This window comes from Monodon monoceros, unplaced genomic scaffold (assembly GCF_005190385.1).
Source record: "Monodon monoceros isolate NGI ecotype Baffin Bay Population unplaced genomic scaffold, NGI_Narwhal_1 Super_Scaffold_8, whole genome shotgun sequence".
Lineage (NCBI taxonomy): Eukaryota > Metazoa > Chordata > Mammalia > Artiodactyla > Monodontidae > Monodon > Monodon monoceros.
Genome location: NW_021703785.1, coordinates 72,374,463 through 72,392,662, shown reverse-complemented (window position 1 = coordinate 72,392,662; position 18,200 = coordinate 72,374,463). Strand labels below are relative to the sequence as shown.

At 47.9% G+C, this 18,200-nt stretch overlaps 1 protein-coding gene across 3 annotated transcripts in view; it reads right to left on the bottom strand.

Moving 5' to 3' along the window:
• The window catches only part of SPATA13 (spermatogenesis associated 13), a 264,723-nt gene that overhangs the window by 27,436 nt on the left and 219,087 nt on the right, over positions 1 to 18,200 (bottom strand). The window contains exon 1 of one of the 3 annotated variants that reach the window (XM_029210023.1): positions 801 to 2,499. The exons of the other annotated variants lie outside the window; for them this stretch is intronic. Within the exon in view, the coding sequence (XP_029065856.1) occupies positions 801 to 855 (55 nt within the window). The 5' untranslated portion in view covers positions 856 to 2,499. Of the gene's footprint in view, positions 1 to 800; positions 2,500 to 18,200 lie in introns of those variants that run through there. 3 annotated transcript variants of the gene reach the window in all.

The following is an 18,200-nucleotide window of genomic DNA, read 5'->3' as shown; positions in this document are numbered from 1 at the left end:
CAAAATACACACTGCATTCCAAGGCCCAAGGCTGACTTCAGACTCACCTGTAAATCCCACTCATTTCAGCCTGAGCTACTGATGTAAGGCAAAAACAGCAACAAGACTTCTTTTTTTTTAAAGCATCCTACTGCATCCATGTGTAGCAGTCAGCCAGAATTCTTTCTGTGAAGCATTTTTTCTCACTCCCTTTAAAGAATACACGGGTTCCAATTGATAACTTCCTAGTATCAGAGAACCATGTTTCTTTCACACTTAAATAGGAATTAGTCTAGCTGACAACACTCACAAAAACACTGACAAGCAGGTGGTATAAAGCACCATACAGTAACTGAGTCTTGGGCAATAACACTTTCGCAAACAGTCGACAGTATTTTTCAAAAATCAATTCATACCCTTAGACCTCACACACCCCAAATTAGCAAGGAACACTGTTACGGACCCCAACAATAATCTCCTGTATAAAGAAATTTCATGTAACAGAAGCAAAAACTAGCGCAACAAAAACCAGATCCGTAACTCATAACGGATAGTCCACGTTTGATTCTTACTACTTTCTATTTCACACCAACGGCTGTGCTGTAACCCAAACCAGCTTCTCTGATTCACTGTGCCCATGCCTAGAACTGCCCTCAGGAACCCGGGCCGGGACAAGTGAGCTTTCTCTCTCTCTCTCTCTCTCTCTCACACACATACATCCGACCGACAAGAAGCAGCAGAGAGAGCCCTGCAACTTGCAAGGACACAGAGGGGAATCGGCAACATGGCCAGACACAGGAGTCCATTCTCTGCACACGTACCCAGGTGAAGGCTTTCCAGACTCCAGAATCTTGCAATTTCCCCTCTAGCCACCATCCTTCTGTTTGGAAAACGGCCGCGTTCAGAGCGGGGCTGGGGGGTGACTGTGCATCACGGAGACTCGCACAGGCTCTGGCTGAGGAGACGACAGAATCGCTTATTCACTACTGACGCCTGTGCCTGCCCAGCCAGAGCCTCACTGCTCACAGCGCCCGCCCATGGGCGGCTGAGGTTACAGCCTCAGACTGGACGGCGGGGAGGAAAGCCTAAACGCAGGCCAGACGGCCACCCAGGAAACCAGGCACCACATCTGCCTACCAGGGGCCCCGGAGAGCCTCCGATGACGGTGGGAGAAAGGCTGCTCTTCATTACAATCCCAAAGCCTGAGGCAGACCCGAAGAGAGCTTTCAAGATGTAAGCTATTACACACAGGATGGACAAACAACCAGCTCCTACAGTGAACTATATTCACTACCCTGTGATAAAGCATAATAGAAAAGAATAAAAGAATGTATGTATATGTATAACTGAATCACTTTGCTGTACAGCAGAAACTGACACAACACTGTCAATCAACTGTACTTCAATTAAAAAAAATAAAGGGGTGGGCTCAGAAGAAAAAAAGAAGGAACCTATTTCCTGGGGGAAGAAGCAGAGGTCGCTAGGTTCAAACCTGGAGTTGGGATTTCACGCTAAGGCATGACAAAAATTTCAGTTGTGATATTACACTGTTAACTGCAAATCTGTGAACTCATTTTAAAAGTGGGATTTGTTTAAAAACATGTGTAAATATGTGTGTACCTTCTATGCTGTGACAAGGATGTGCATATCTTTTGCTATATAGAGTATCTGTTCTCTATAATGAAGAGAATTGTCTTTTTTTAAGAGGCTCTCTCTAGCTGACACGGGCTATTTATTTCCTGTTTACTTTTTCCCAGTTACCTACAACAAGCAAGTCATATAGTGAAACGACACCTATTAACAAACAGCTTCCTTCAATTTCCTCACAACACTGAAGATGCTGACTTTTTAAGTTAACGAGCAAGGAGACGGCATACACAAGAGTAGGGATCACATGGTCGTCCCCCAGTAAATGGCTAAAAACTGAGCCCGTGAGTGCGTGCCGGCTCTGGGGTGATGGGCGCCCTGGCATCACTCCACCAGTTCAAACCTCCAGGGGCTCCGTGTCTGGTCTGTACAGCGGGGACAACCAGGCTCTGACAGTGCTCTCAGGGTTCCTGAGAACGTATCACCAAGTTTAGAACAATGCGGGCACTTTCTTGGGGATTAATGAACAGGACAGATCACGCGGCAGCTACTCTGACAAACCTCAGGTCCGTTGACCACGCTCAGTGGGCAAAGCTGCACGATCGGTGACGTCACCCACGCCGACCACGTGCTTTATCATAGGCTTTTCTCATCTTCAACTATTTGTGGCTGTTTCTATTGATTTGGTGCATCAGACCTTTAAATCCAGCGAAGGCTTCAATAAACCACAACAAAGGCAAAACCTGCGAGCACACATACACCACTCACAAAACCGGAAAACCGGATCGGCTTCGAATCTACCCCTTGCAAGTATTTTTAAACGATTGAAAAGAGTAGAATTTTTAAAAATGATGAATAGACAGTTCATTCAATAGGGGCACACCTATTCTTTCTTTCTTCCTTCCTTTCTTCCTTTCTCCCTCCCTCCCTCTCCCGCCCTCTCCCCCCGATGTGTGTGTGTGTGTGTATATATATATATATATATATTTTTTTTTTTTTTGGCCGCACTGCAAGACATGTGGGATCTCAGTCCCTGACCCCCTGCAGTGCAAGCATGGTGTCTCAACCACTGGACCCACCAGGGGATTCCCAGGGCATATCTATTCTTATTAAAGGCAGTGCTTCATTAAATGACAGACTCAAAAGATTCCTTGAAATTGTTTTTCAGGGCAGACCACTCTCTGTGAGGTAAAGTTTCCTATATCCCATGTGGAATACTAGTATAATATGGTCCATGAAAAGTGTCTGAAAACCACTGAACACTGTACCTACTTCCTGGAAATCCAGAGGATACGTCAGTCCCCACAGGCTACAAATCCAGATCGTGCCATCTGTGTCACCTTGTTTAACACAGAATTTCCCATAAGGCCACAAAACTCTCTGTTCACGATAACACGTTATTACTGCCCCAAAGGGTGCGGTCCAGGGACCAGCGGCGCCGGGTGACTGGAGAGCGGGTCCCTGGTGGGGAGTGAAGACTGCAGACCCTACCGGCCTGTGGAATCACAGCCTGACTTTAACCAGACCCAGGGATCTGGGATCAGAGGCACACTCAGGCTTGAGAAGTGTTAATTCAGAAACAAAGGAAGACCATGGAATGCAAGGGTGGACCTGGTTTTCATTAGAATGAACAAGTGAAACGCTGAATACTGAGACACAAAGCAGTGAAGCGGGAATTAATTCTGATGAGCATCTTTTCTAACAAAGCTTAAAATCCAGCAGGAGGCAAATAAAATCCAGAGTGTTTTCATTTTCTTCCATTTTTTTTCTGGTTAAAGCTGCAAGTTTTCAAAAAGAAGAAGCTCTCTTGGCCACGTTTCCTTGGTATTGTCTTAACTTGGTTCTACGGCTCACTTTCACTTTCCCTGGGCAGCTGGTACAAAGGGCAGCTTCTGTTTCCCAAGGACTTTTTCTAAATCCAGAGATGGGGTCAGGGTGCTAGATTAAGGTCCTTGGGATTTCAGGATCTTAAACCAAAGGCATTCACTAAGTAAACTTACTTTACTGCACAGACACTCAAAACAAACATAAAGATAAAAAGAAGGAAAAAAGTAAATAAACAAACAAAAACTGCACTGAATTCAGTGGGGCAACTTCTCAAAGGAAGATGACCCAAAAAATGCTTCCAAGGTATTTTTGGAAGAAGCTACAGAGAAGGTTAGACTTTTAGGTCTGGAAAGTTCTTTAGTGATTAGAGGCTATATTTACCAGATCAATAAGAATACTGCAACAAAGACCTTAAGCATAGTGGAAGGAAGTCTTAACCTCCTCCACCCCCCCCAAAACCCTCCATCCCCCCAACCCCTCCGCCCCCCGCCAACACATGAATCTATTCTCCTTGGATAAGATGCTGCTATGTGGTCAAGACTAAGCTGTCATGAACCTTGACTACTGGTACCACGAAAAGAATTCAGCAAGGGATTAAGTCCCACGGGCAAGTGGAGAAATCCAAATTATACATTAATATCAAATATTTAGAAATCAGAGATGATAAAAGTCAGAATCACGCGGGATGTTATGATCATTTTTACTCTACAGTAAGGCTATTTTCGGCCCAGTGGCCCTAAGACCCCTACATAGTTACATCCATACGTATGGAAAAGGAGGCTGCTGGCGAGGTAAGTTAGCAGTGGAACCTCCAACTCAAACCAGTACTCATCCCTCCACCTGCCCAGGACTGGTTCTTGAGATGAGCAGGTGGTCGTTAAGGTTCTATTTAGCTCTGAATTTTTGGTACCTTCTTAAGTACAATACGGTACAGGTTTTCTTTTTCTTTTTTTTCCTTTGGCTGTGTTGGGTCTTCATTGCTGTGCCCAGGCTTTCTCTAGTTGCGGCGAGCAGAGGCTACTCTTCGTTGCGGTGAGCGGGCTTCTCATCGCGGTGGCTTTTCTTGTTGTGGAGCACAGGCTCTAGGCACGTGGGCTTCAGTAGTTGTGGCTCGCGGGCTCAGTAGTTGTGGTGCGTGGGCTTAGTTGCTCCGCGGCATGTGGGATCCTCCCGGACCAGGGCTCGAACCCGTGTCCCCTGCATTGGCAGGTGGATTCTTAACCACTGCGCCACCAGGGAAGTCCAGGTACAGGTTTTCTTACATGGCCACCTTCTGATATTGGGCAGAAAGATCACCAGCACTGGATATCTACTCAGCAACAAACGTTTCCCAGCTGTTGCTGCTTCACCAAAGCTGCAGCCTCCCTGCATGGTTCAGAGATGTCCTTAACCTGGGAAGATTCTAGAACTTCCCCTCTTTTCTAGGCTTGGGTAAGGCCCCATTACCAAGAGCTACAGGACAGACACAGGGCGGCAGGCGGCCCCGAGGACAGTCATGCTGTTCTCCGGCCCAGCACTACTGCCAATTTCAGAAAATGAGCTCAAGGTTGGGTGCACGTCAGAACCGAGGAAGCCCCTGCCCTCGGCTGGACTGAGCCCCAGCCCAGACCCCCACCTGAGCAACAACGCCCCAGAATCAAGAGGAACACAGCGAGGGTTCTGAGTACACTCCCCCGCTGTCCCCGTTGCTGACACAGGGCTGCAGTTCCCAAAGCTGCAGTGGGGGCATTTCTGAACAGGAAGTAATCAGCTACATTTGCCATCAGTTACTCAGACCCACATTCCCTTGTCTATTAGCATAAACAATGGAGTATCCAGAGGGACGCCTTTATTCTAAATGGATTAAAGACAAACATTAGTACTAATCTACAGGTCACAGTTATGCCATTTCCCAGAGGAACGTTAAGAAAACACCACCAGAGGCAGTCAACACAACACATAACGTTTTCTAGCACATACAGACGTAGAACTGTAGACCCCGTTTCGGTAAGCTGCCTGCCCGAGGATGGCTAAGGTAGGCTCCATTTAGGTCTTCCTGAAACAGCGTTCAGCAGCCAGCCTCCTGAACGCAGCGGGGAGGCCCCATCACTTAGACACAGGAAACAGAGCGGGGGAAACACGAACAAGCCGTTGAGAACCAAAGGCAGAGGATGAAGAGGTGTGTCTTCAAAGCTATTGCTCTTTCACCCGAGGTACCGTGTGCCTATCCACCCTAACTGATGGAAGATGTGCTCTCAATGCCTTAGTGAACCCTCCCATCTACCCCACCCCATGCCCCCCACTCCAAAACCACCCCAAACAAGACAGTGGTCCTGGGCTCTGACTACAACTTTTACACTAATTCAGAAACAGATACAAAATTGTCCTTTAAACGATAAGGTGCCATCTCTATGTTAAGACGGAAGCCTTTCCTGTCTTCTGTAAACAACCATGTGGGGTTTCCATCCTTCAAGGCCTGGGACACATTTCACTTCTTTTCTGTATTTATTTGTCTTTGGATCCTTAGGATATGGTTCAAACATAACAAGAGCAAAACAAGATAATGGATGAATTTCACTTTTTTCTTTGTTGTAATCAAAGGCAACTATTAGGGTGTGTACTTAAAAACTGACACATGGGTAAACTTCTGTGCACATAAATAACTTTGTGCTCTGTTCCTGCAAAAGCACAGTGCCTGGGAGACAGCAAGTGGAACGGATCAATGGGGGCTTTGGGGTCTGTCTGACCTGCTTTGATTGCTGGCTTCACTATCTAGGACTTAGATCTCGATTAGCGAGCGAGTAAAAAGCATGGCATGTTTTTAAGCCTCAGATTCGGAATGTCCCCAAGACCAGTGACACGAGCGGAGGCTGGGTGCTTGGTGGTGGTTTGCTCCATGTTCAGTTCTCTTGCTCTCCTTCCCCTGACTTTTAATGTTCTTTCTTTTCCTTTTTTTTTTTAAATTTATTTTATTGACGTATGGTTGATTTACAACGTTGTGTTAGTTTCAGGTGTATGGCAAAGTGATTCAATTGTACATGTATATATAAATATTTTCTTTTTCATATTCTTTTCCATTACGGTTTATTATAGGATACTGAATATGATTCCCTGCTCTTTTCCTTCTAAAAAATCCAATTTCTTAGACTTGGCATTAGACACATGCTATTTTGAAAACTTTTTTAACTCTGTAGTTTAGAATGATTGGAACAAATACACATCTTAGAATCGAGAAGCTTTTAAATGTTAGAAGATGAGAATTTCAAGAGTTTGCTGGAAAAACGTTAAAGAAACATTATGATGTTTTTCTGAGACAGGAACTAGAACACTGTGTTCCTTTAAAAAAAAAAACAACCAACGCTTGATTCTGGGCACGGATAAGGCTGAGACAGCAGCTAAGCGCTGCTGAAGCCCACACACCTCTCAGACATGCAGGCCTGCGGTCTAAGGCCCTGGTGTCTGTATCTGCAGGGCCTGTGCCTGCAGATAGAACCCTTTCCTGGCTCTAAATCGGTCTAACCATGGAGTCCACGTGGTCTCACGGCGTGGTCAGCAGGGAGAGATTTTAGCCAGGACGGTGTCAGGAGGCAGGAAGACACCCGCCTAAAGACAAGAGAACAGAATCATCTTGTTTCACCGATATATACACCCAGCGCCCGCCATCACTGGCAGGAGAGCGTGAAGCGGGCTGGAGATGGGAGAGCTCCAGACCCGACGCACGTACACACCTGACCATCAGGGCTCGATGTCACCGACCCTTCAACCAGCCTCCCGAGAGCTCCGCTACGATCACCCTCCACAGGTCCTGAGCAAGGATGATCCGACTAAATATTTTCTCTCTGATTCATGATTGAAAGAAAACTTTGGAAAAGCAGACGCAGAAAGAGCTCATTCAAACAATAAGAGATCAGACAAGGTTTGGTTAAAATAATCTCAAGGCATCACACACACCCTTCAACACCTGCCATTCCTTTTCTTTTCTTCTTTCCTTTTAACAAAAAGTTGAGAGGCGTCTCTGGGTGATACGATCAAGAGAGTCAACAGAAAACATTCATTCGAGTTACCTTCTTTTTTCCTATAACCTGAGTGTTTGCATTTTAGATCAGTTTAACCTATTTTTGGATAATAATTAAACAGAATATTGTTCCATATGGACTCCTGGTGCCCTAGGGCCTTACCTATTAGATTAAGTGACTTGTCAAAGGTTAAACTGCTTGTTAGCGCAGTTGAGTTAGGAACTCAGAACTCTGGTTGCGAACACAGCTCACCATTCATCACTATCCTTGTCCCTAGAACAATCAGTGCTTCTCTTTAGGTCTCTGTAATAATTTACTGCACACTTACTGTGTATCAGGTCACTCTCACCCATCTGTGGGATGGACAACAGTAATATTTCCTATTACAGACAAGGACATTAAGACTTCGAGGTTAAATAACTTGCCAAGGTCACATGGCTAGTCAATAGATGACTGGGACTCCACTGTTTTTTTGACCCAAAGGCTGGTTCATAAGAAAATTAACTCTCATAACAATTATTAGAATAGAACAACGCCAGAATAACAAATTAGAAGTAGGATCAACGACAACAAAAAACTAAGGCAAAGGGAAGAAACCTATATTCTTTGTCTTGACCAAGTAAAAAATAAAATTAAAGTCTTAATGAAGTTATTAACTTCATTGCAAGACTTTAAAAAAATATGCTTCAGTAATGTCTTACAATTTATTTAATTAAAAAAATCAGAGTTGAAATGGCATAAACCCTTATGATTAAACTGCCCCCAGTTCCTTCATGTTGGGGTTAGAACAGAACTCTAGATCAAGGAATGGAACTTTCTGGTGTATATTTAACAGACTATTTCAAAAATATTTAGTACAAATGAACATTCACACAGTCAGTTAACGAGCTTTCAGATATGGTAATGTAAAGCCGAAATAGTTTTTTTAATATGATAGCAGAACGGTTTTTAATTAGCCCTAGCACTTATGGGAAATTTTTGGCTATCAAATCAGAAAACCAACACCAATAAACAAAATCGATAAAATCCCTTCACACTCACACATAAGGTCTGGACTCCCCGCACAGTCTTGCAGACACCCTCCCGCATCCTGGCTCTGCCCGCTCACTGAACTGAAACCGCTTTTCTCAAAACCCACAAGTTCCTAATTGCTGCTGGAGCCATGCGTATGGTTCAGAGCATCCGACTTGGCCCTGGGCACAGGTGACATCATAACCACCACCTCCCCGGAGCCCAGCATCCTTGGACATCTGGACACCACTCACCTGTCTGGCTACTCCTTTTCTTTCTTTTTTTTTTTTTTTAAAAAAACAGGGTCACAGATTTATTTATTTATTTTGGCTGCATTGGGTCTTTGTTGCTGTGCACGGCTTTCTCTAGATGCGGTGAGCGGGTAGCTCCTTTGTTGCGGTGCACGGGCATGGGCTTCTCCTTGCGGCGGCTTCTCTTTGTTGTGGAGCATGGACTTTAGGTGCGTGAGCTACAGTAGTTACGGCACGCGGGCTATGGTAGTTGTGGCACACGGGCTCAGTAGTTGTGGCGCACAGGCTTAGTTGCTCCGCAGCATGTGGGATCTTCCCGGGCCAGGGCTCGAACCCATGTCTCCTGCATTGGCAGGCGGATTCTTAACCACTGTGCCACCAGGGAAGCCCCACTCCCTTTCTATCTTCTTTGTGAATTCCTTTCTTTACTGGCTCCCAAATGCTGACCCTCTTTTCTCACTCCACACACACCCTGGATGGTACCCCTCCCTGCATCAGCTTTGAGAGCCAATCACTTGCTGTTGACTCCCCAGTTTCCCCGCTAGCCTGGGCCACCTCCTCATGAGACCCTCATGGTGAAGGCCAGGGGATAAGATCTCCACCTAGCTGTCCCACCTGCACCTCCAACTTCAATGCCTGGAACAGACCCAAGCCCCCCACTCGTGTGCTTTTCTCCTATGCTCCCCCCATCACAGGGGCACCGGGGTGTCTGCCCCCCAAACATCCGGACAATTGTTCCACCTCCACGTCTTCATTTTTCCAGGAGAACCGTTGTGTTTCTAGTTCAGGGCTCTGCCCACTGACTGTCTCCTCTGTCCCCAGGCAGGTCCACAATCTAGCCAGTGACATCACCAAAATGCAAACCTGACCATCCTACTCCACTTAAAACCCTGCTGCGGCTCCTAGTTGCCCCCAGGATAAAGTCTGACCTCCTTCACAGGAGGCCCTGAATGGGCAGGCTCTATCTGACCTCTGGTAGTCTGATCCCTCGTCTAGACCCGCCTCTCAACCCTGCCCCTCAGCTCATCTCGCTACAGCCTCAGGGGCTGCTGCAAGGCCCTCCCACCAGGTAGTCCGGCTGCCTGAAAGGCCCAAGTCAAAAACATGACACACGCATCATGCCCAGAACACCTCAACTTCAACGTACAAAGGTGCAGCTGATTCACCTCTGTTATCATCGAGGACCAGAGGTCTCCCCGTGATCATGGGACAGGAATTCTGCATGTCACACCCATGAGGCGTCAACTACGATCACCAGTTCTGGATGCTTTAAAGTAATGACCAGAAGCGTTCTGAGCACAGATTCCCTGATTTTTCCATGTTTTACAGCTCTCAATTTTTATCTGACTGAAAATAATTTTTTAGCAATTCACCTTGATTAAGCCTCTTCAAAGTGTTTAGTTTTCATAAATATGAATCTCTTTTGAGTCTCATATTTACATTTCATTCGCTTATGGAGCTGAACTAGTTCCGTGACTACAGTAATGACTACAGCTGCCAGAGCTAGCTTGGAGCCATGCCCTTGACTCCCAAGAAGGACACAACTCCACCCATGAGAGTGGCATAGAGGGTGCCGTCCCCCCAAGCGAGCCCTGGGCAGGTGCAGGCCTTGTCCGCACCAAGGACACTTCCATCTGATGAGCGCATGGCTGGGTTAAGAAAGTTTCTGAGGGTGACCCAAACCTGGGTTTCTCAAGTTTCTCTCCTCTGGCTCTTACACTCCCCACATGCTGTTCCCCTGACATCTGGGACCGTTTGCTGCGAGGGCTTCAATGCTTGCACCTGGACAAACCTCTCCTCCAGCAAGAAAATACAAAGAAACTATATGGCACTAAAAGTAACTGCATGCACGTGCAGTTGGGACAAATTATGGACAAAAAGATACAAAAGACTAAAAAAACTCAACTGCCGCTTTTGAAGAGCCTGGAGCAATGGCAGGGCACTGCACATGCCCCCAGCCCTGAGCACCACCAAAGCGGTGGGCCAACTGCCTAAGCCACCCCTCCAGTGCTGGACACACCCCTACCCTCACCCCGTATAAGGGACCACCCCACCTCCCCCCGCCCCTCCGGGAATGAGGGAGCAAGGGTAACTGTTACTTGTTCTCAATCCCCCCTGCTGCAGCAGGGGCCCCAGTAAAGCCCTGCCTGAATTTCTCATCTGGCCTCTAATCAATGTCTATTGATTAAGGAGGCCAAGAACCCTGGTCGGTATCACTCCCAGCCTGGAATACACCTTCTCTCAACAACACACTTCATCTAACTCCAGCTCAGCCTTCAAGTCTCAGCTTTGACATCATTTTCTGGGGAAAGCCTGGGGACTCCCCAGACGGGATCTGCCTGCTCTGCGGTTACACTCACCTCCTTTGCTGTTGCAGTGTCCTTCCGGGTCTGGACACCAGCTGGGAGGTTCCATGAGCTCAGTCTCTGGCTTCTGGGAGCAGCCAGCCTCCACAAAGTGCCTCACTTATCATAGGGCTCATACTGATATATACATATGTGTTACACAACAGGTGTATGTGTTCAGTGGATCAATACAAATGAGGTGTCTCCTAACCCAAGAGCATACTGAAAGCTCAAGTCAGAAAGGTTTCCGCGCACCTTGGACGCGTCCTGAAATGCCACTGTTTGACTATGTCCTAATGGCACGTCCTACATCATTTCCTAATGAGGTTGGATAAACTGGCCTTTACAACCAATACTAGTTCCTAAATGCAGGAAAGTAAATAAGCACATACATAAGGAGATCTCTCCGTGGCTGAGAAAATACATCTCTGCACAAAACCAAACAGAGCGACTGGAAGTTGCGGGCGGGGAAGGATATCCCGAGTGATAACCTCAGTTGCCCTTTGAAACTACTGGGCTTTAAAGACAGTGGACCGTCTTGACACACGCCTTTTTCCCGTAGACAAACCAGCCTGAAAGCTGTGTGGGAACCTTCGCCAGAGGAGCCAGGCTGGCGTGCGGGCTGCGCGGCGGCAGCGGGCGGCAGTTGCGGGAGGCGCGCGGGCAGCTCCGCCGCCCCCCCCCCCCCCGCGTGCAGGACCCTGTGTGCAGCCCTGCACGCAGGACCCCAGGCCCTCCAGTGCCGCGGACGTGCGCCCGCTCCCCCCGGGGCCCCGGCGGAAGGCAGCGCCCGTGCGGGGCTCGGGAGTTTACGGGTCCACCCCAGAGAGGTCGCCGGGCTCATGATGGGCTAAGTGGGACTGGACTGGCCCGGCCCGGCCCGGCCCGGCCCCCCGCGGGAGCTCCCGCCTGGCCTTTCCGCGGACACGGACGGAGGAAGCAGGAACCCACTCGGGGGGACACCTGCCATCCCCTTTCAGACCTGGATGCGTCTCTAAAACGGGCCTCAGTGTGTTCTCGGCGAAAGGAAAAAGGCAGCATGCTGGATTTCTCGTCATTAAGTTCATTAGTTTGGAAATTTCTAAGTTATCCAATTCCCCACCCTTTATCTCTAAATTTATATTCTCGTGGTAGACCCTGATCAATAGCAGTGCGGTCTGTAGCATTGTTTTCTTGCTTTCTCACTGACAGCAGAACTAGGAATTTTTAAACCTCAGAGTAGGTTTTCAAAATACCTCCTCCCCCCAGCAACACTGGCCGGACGGGTGTACTTCACACATAGGTGGCCACTTGTGTAACTTGGGTTATTCTTTTATAGAACAAGATATTATTCATATGCATCATGCCCTTAAGGACTGGATTTTTTGGTTGTTTCCTAACGAAAATATAATGTACACAGGTGGTTATGAGTTAGAGTTTTACAACGCCATGGGTGACGGCTTAAATGATGACATGATTCTGCTGCAGATCCAGCAATTCTGGCCCAGGTCACTGGAGGGCTACACTGGTTTAACATGATCCTCTTTCCTAGCGTGCAAAGGGACTATATTCATAAGAAATTAAGATGTGAGAAAAAAATCAAATCAAGCAATCATTTGAGTAATTTTGACTTTTTTTTTTTAATTTTATTTTTTGGCCGTGCCACACGGCATGTGGGATCCTAGTTTCCCGACTAGGGATTGAACCCACGCCCCCTGCATTGGAAGCGCGGAGTCTTAACCACCGGACCGCCAAGGAAGTCCCTTTTATTTATTTATTTTTTACTTTTATTTTTTTGGCCACTCCACACAGCATGTGGGACGAAATACTTTAAAAAGCCATAAAAAGTCCATCGAGTCAACTCACGTTTGTGTCTCCCCAGAAAGTCATTTTCTCTATTTTTTACAATAAGTTTTCATTTGCCCTAATCCTGTCGTTTTCTTTCCTCTGTGGTTCAGCATTATTACAAAATAATACTTTTTGGTTGAGTAAAAGCCTTATTGAAAATGTAACAAATATATTTTTTAAATGGCATATGCAAATCTACTGGTTCAGTGGCATGCTGTATTCCTTTGCTTGTGACCCATTAAGATTCCATCCAGCTAAGGAAACTGGATGTCGTTCTTTCTGGGAGACAGTTAAGACAATCACTTTGTTTACATCACAGGAGAAAACTAATCTGAACTCGATGCATGGGATGGGTAGAAAGAGAAGCATGAGTAGACATGAAAATAAGAATTTTGAAGGGCGATCAAATCTGACTTCTGATCAGAACAGGTAGACTAGTTACGAGAGGAAAGATGGCAGGGACGGAAATAAGTATGGGAAAATCAGGCTGTGATGGAATAAGCTGCCTTGGATGTAAGAGAAAACATCATAAAAGGCAGCAAAGGTAGTTCCCTAGGAGAAAGTCAGCACTGCACAGGCACACTTGCTCAGACCCAAGGAAGAGCAAGGGGCACAAACTCTATCGCCAACAAAGCCACAGGGTTTTTATAGGCTGGCACCCTCCCAGCCGTGAACTTGAGAAAAGCACTTCTGAGTACCACTGTGATTCATGGTGGAATTCTATTATTCCAACACCACACCCATGCAGTGGGTAAGCGTGACCAAGGATTGCTCCATGTAATAAGCTCTCCTCAGCGACATATGGGCCAGGGAGGAGGTGAGACAAGAGCTCTAAACAAAGCCAGAGAGAAGTAGCTGGTTCTGGAAAAGAGCCCAGCACCGTGCTGCAAAGTTCTGAGGAGGACCTCACGTTCACCTAAAAGGATTAGGTCTTCATTTCTTAAGAAAAGTTAAACTGCTAGTGGTCACATTTCTACATTTTGAGAAAATGTTAGTTGTGGGCACTTCTGGGATTTGGATGTTTTGAGAACACTTGACCAGGGCGGAGGAAACACCCTTTTCATTATTTTTAAAACCTTTTATTCTACGAAATTGCAAACAAACATGAAAGTAGAGAAATTATATGATGAACCCAGAAGGATCAATATTTTACAATTTTTCCCAACTAGTTCCCAATAATATTGGGGATATTTTAAAGCAAATCTCCCATGTATCATTTCGTGCAACAAATATTAGTATGTACCCAAATGAACAAGGACTTAACAAGGACTTAACTACACTATCATTATCCCTATGAACAAAATTAACAATAATTCCTTTTCTGAATACTGATTCCATGTGAAAATGTCCCCCCTTGTCTCGAAATGACCTTTTCACAGCCGGCTGGTTGGTATCAGAATCCAAACAAGGTTCCCACACACTGCATTTACTAAACATAATTCAGATCAGATCAAATCTGCCCACCTGGGCGGCACGCACCAGGGATTGTGCATTCAACACATGGGCTCCTGAGGCGGGGTAGCCACTCCAGCACGTTGGTGGGACGGGAACCGGCACCCAGGGCTGCCCACTCATAAGGCAGCTGAGAGGCCAGCTCTCGGAAGATGAAGAAGAAGGGGTGCAAGTCTGGGGACAGAAACGCTGGAGCCGGTGTGTCAGGTCCTCACCCTCCCCTGGGCTTACCTCCCAAACCAGATGATGGACGTGGCAGCTACATTATAATCAACCTGCTGCTAATCTCCCTGGGCCCAGGGAGCCAGCGGGAGAGGCTTCTATTTCAAGGAGTCCAGGACTCCATGGAGGTGGGATGTCCACCTGGGTAAGTGGGCGTGGCTTCTGCCCTAGGCAGCAGGGCCTGCTCGGTCACTGGGACGGTGTGACCCACCTGATCTCCGGCTGCGCTTCACTTATACAGGGTCCCTGGGGGACAAAACTGATGAGGGTCTCCATGAAGGTACTGCTTGACTCGTGTAGCAGGAAATGGCCAACTCTGGTGAGCAGAGGGCACACCTGAGCCACCACCACAGGGAATCGAGGGACCTCACTCAACTCCCAGATCTAAGTCGGTTCCAGACTCAGGGCCTCCTCATGAAGCAGAAGCCAGGTGACCTTGGGGTCCGGGGTCCCATTACTGCAACTCTTCCTTCGAGCCCTCCTGTCACTTCCCTGGTGCCCCCGGAAACGGAAGTCCCCCCAGCAGTAAAATCTAAGTGATACTCTGGCCTCAGTGAGGGGTTAGCCTGTGTGGATTCACGGTCAGAGCAAATGGCTTGTCTGAGGAGCCACTGGGGGAGCTTGGAGAGAACAAAATGGGTTCATGGACGGCTCTGGGGAAGGGGTGTGATTGGATACGTCAGAATACACTCAAAGCACGGGAAATCATCTGTCCCACAGGAATCCCACAGCAAACGAGGCTGTTTGACAACCGTGTGACATTATGTCCCACGGGGCAAATGTCCATCTTGGTTCCTGGTTGTCTTGATGCTGACTCAGTGGGTTAAAAAAATAAAATGGCTCTGGTGGCAGCCACAGATGCCAAGGCTGGGCTAAACCACAGGGTGTCCCCTCAACAAAGTTAATGATATGGTTCCTTGAAGGACCCAGACGACTACTTGTGGGGAGTTGATTACAATGGACCCTTTCCATAACAGAGGGGTAGGTGGTTTGTCCTTACTGGAAGAGACACTTATTCTAGATTTGGATTTGCCTGCCTTACCTATCAGATCCCTGCTGGAATCTCCCCGGAGAGAGGGTGATGTTCACCATAGCCCAGAAACGAAGAGGGCAACACAGGGGTTTGGGGTCACTTAATAATACATTGACAAAGTATTTTATTTCCATCCGGTAACTCAGCTCTGTCAAAACTGAATTTCCTCCCCCAAGAGAGAAGTCCTTCCGCCAGAGCCCCCAGCCCTGGCCCCGCTGACTCAGAGCAATGGACCGGCTTTCAAGCTTCCTCGTGCTCTGGAAAATGAGCGTCCAGGGAACACATGGGTGTCTTCTGTGGTCGCCCACCATCGTTTCCCAACTGGACCAACGCAATAACCTTCCAATTAGCCTCCTTCCTCTGCCCTCTCTCCCCAGACAGCCTTCCTCTCTGAAGCCCAGCTGCCAACAGCTTCCCGTTTCACTCGGAATAACCCCGACCCCTTCTCGAGACCCGCGACGCCCCTTCTATCCAGCTTCTCTCTAACCTCCAGGCTGCGCCGTCCGCTCCCACCCGATTCCTGAGCTCCAGGCACCCCGGCCTTCTCGCTGAACCTCAGGCACACCAAGCTCCTGCCTGCGTCGGGCATCTGGTGCTCCTTCCGTTGGGACCTCTCCTCTCTCAGATCTTCCAGGTCTCGGCTCCAACGTCACCTCCTTAGGGACACGAGGTCGCCCTCCACCTTGTCCAGCTTCACCTTCTCCAGAACGATCATCAGTGCCTGAGCTAATCCTACTTACCCACTTCCTGAATCTATTTAAATGCTGGAATGTAAACGCTTTGGGATGCTTTTATCTCTGCTGTTCTCCAAGTGGTGGAAGTGGCGCCTGGCTCAGAGCTGATGTGCAACACTTTTTTTTTTTTTTTTTTGTAGACTGACTGATTTTTGACTCAGAGAGGGTAATGCAGGAGGCCATGGTGACTCTAAACAAGTAGAACCAGTACCAGCTGAGAGCCTGGAGTGAAGGCTTGGAGCACCTCAGCTGGCAAAGACCAGCACAGGCAGGGCTCGGGGCAGAGGCTCCGGAGCAAACGATGGGGTCAAGTTGGGCAGAGTCAGAAGTAGCACGTGTGCCTCACAACCAGAGGCAGAGAAGAGAAGCGTCCTTTCCTGGCATCACGTGTGTATGTACACACAATATTTATGTAGTTTCTGTTTCCTTTCCTCCACCTCTTTCCACTATGGAAGGGTGTGTTGCTTGGACTTACTTCTGGGCATAAACACTGACAAGGCTTTGCAGTGGGGCTGGAGCACAGATGGAGGTACTCAGAGGCCCTGGACTTGGGAGACGTTTGCAGTGACTGGTGAGCCTCTGGGTTGTTTCCCTCCATGGAAGGAGTGAGAGGGTTTTAATTAGACGTGGAATAGGTGCATCACTGTTAAAACGATGTTCTTTTAAAAATGAATACCCTCGGGCTTCCCTGGTGGCACAGTGGTTGAGAATCCGCCTGCCAATGCAGGGGACACAGGTTCGAGCCCTGGTCTGGGATGATCCCACATGCCACAGAGCAACTAGGCCCGTGAGCCACAACTCCTGAGCCTGCGCGTCTGGAGCCTGTGCTCCGCAACAAGAGAGGCCGCGACAGTGAGAGGCCCGCGTACCGTGATGCAGAGTGGCCCCCGCTTGCCGCAGCTAGAGAAAGCCCTCGCACAGAAATGAAGACCCAACACAGCCAAAAATAAATAAATAAATAAAAATTAAAAAAACAAAAACAAAAACAAATACCCTCTACCTGCTTTATCTTTCTTTATGGTGTGCCACCTGCCATGTTACAGTTCCTTGTTAATTTATCATCCCCGCACTAGAATGTGTGTGAAGTAAAGGGCTTTGCTGTGCTCATGGCTGTCACCTGGCACATGGCAGGTCCTCAACAGACACTGAATGAATGAATGAACAAATGGGGCATCTGTCCAGAATCTATTTCTACTTCCAACACCACTTGGATTTCCTTTGGGGGAACAACCTCCCCTCCATCGTGGTCAGGGAATCCACACACCTGCCTCCTTGTACTGAAGACAAGGGGTCCATCCCTGGAGGACCCCATCCTCCACTCTGTCCCAGTGCCCCCAGGTGGTGGACACGTCACCTGAGCTGAGGAGTTGAACCCCATCCTGGGACTTTGGCTCTTGAGCGACTTCAGAGGCAAAGACGGACAGACTGGCCTTCCTCGGCTCCTTGCATGTGGCTCCCCGACTCCCAGGAGCAACCCCGACTGCCGTCCACTTCCTAGACAGGTTCCCAGACACCCCATCAATTCTGGGAACACCTGACACCCTTCCAAGGCGTTCTCTTTTGCTCCAACTTGGTAGAGTCAGTTTTTGTTGCTTCTCAGCAAAAGAACACTCAACTCAAAACAAAACACAGAAGGTGCAGAAATAAGCTGTTTGTATGAGTACAGGGTTAGAAGAAAACCCATCTATATTCCTACCCGCCTAACTACACTATTTTCACTTGTGCATATTCTTGGTAAACCTTTCACCACATGTGTACACGCCGTATACAGCTGCAATCATGGTATGTTATGGGTTGAATTGTGTCCCCCCCGCGCCAAAGGATGCTAAAATTCTAACCCCCAGTACCAGTGACTGTGGTCTTATTTGGAAACAGGTCTCAGTAGATGATCAAGCTGAGATGCGATCATCAAGGTGGGCCCTGATTCAACAGGACGC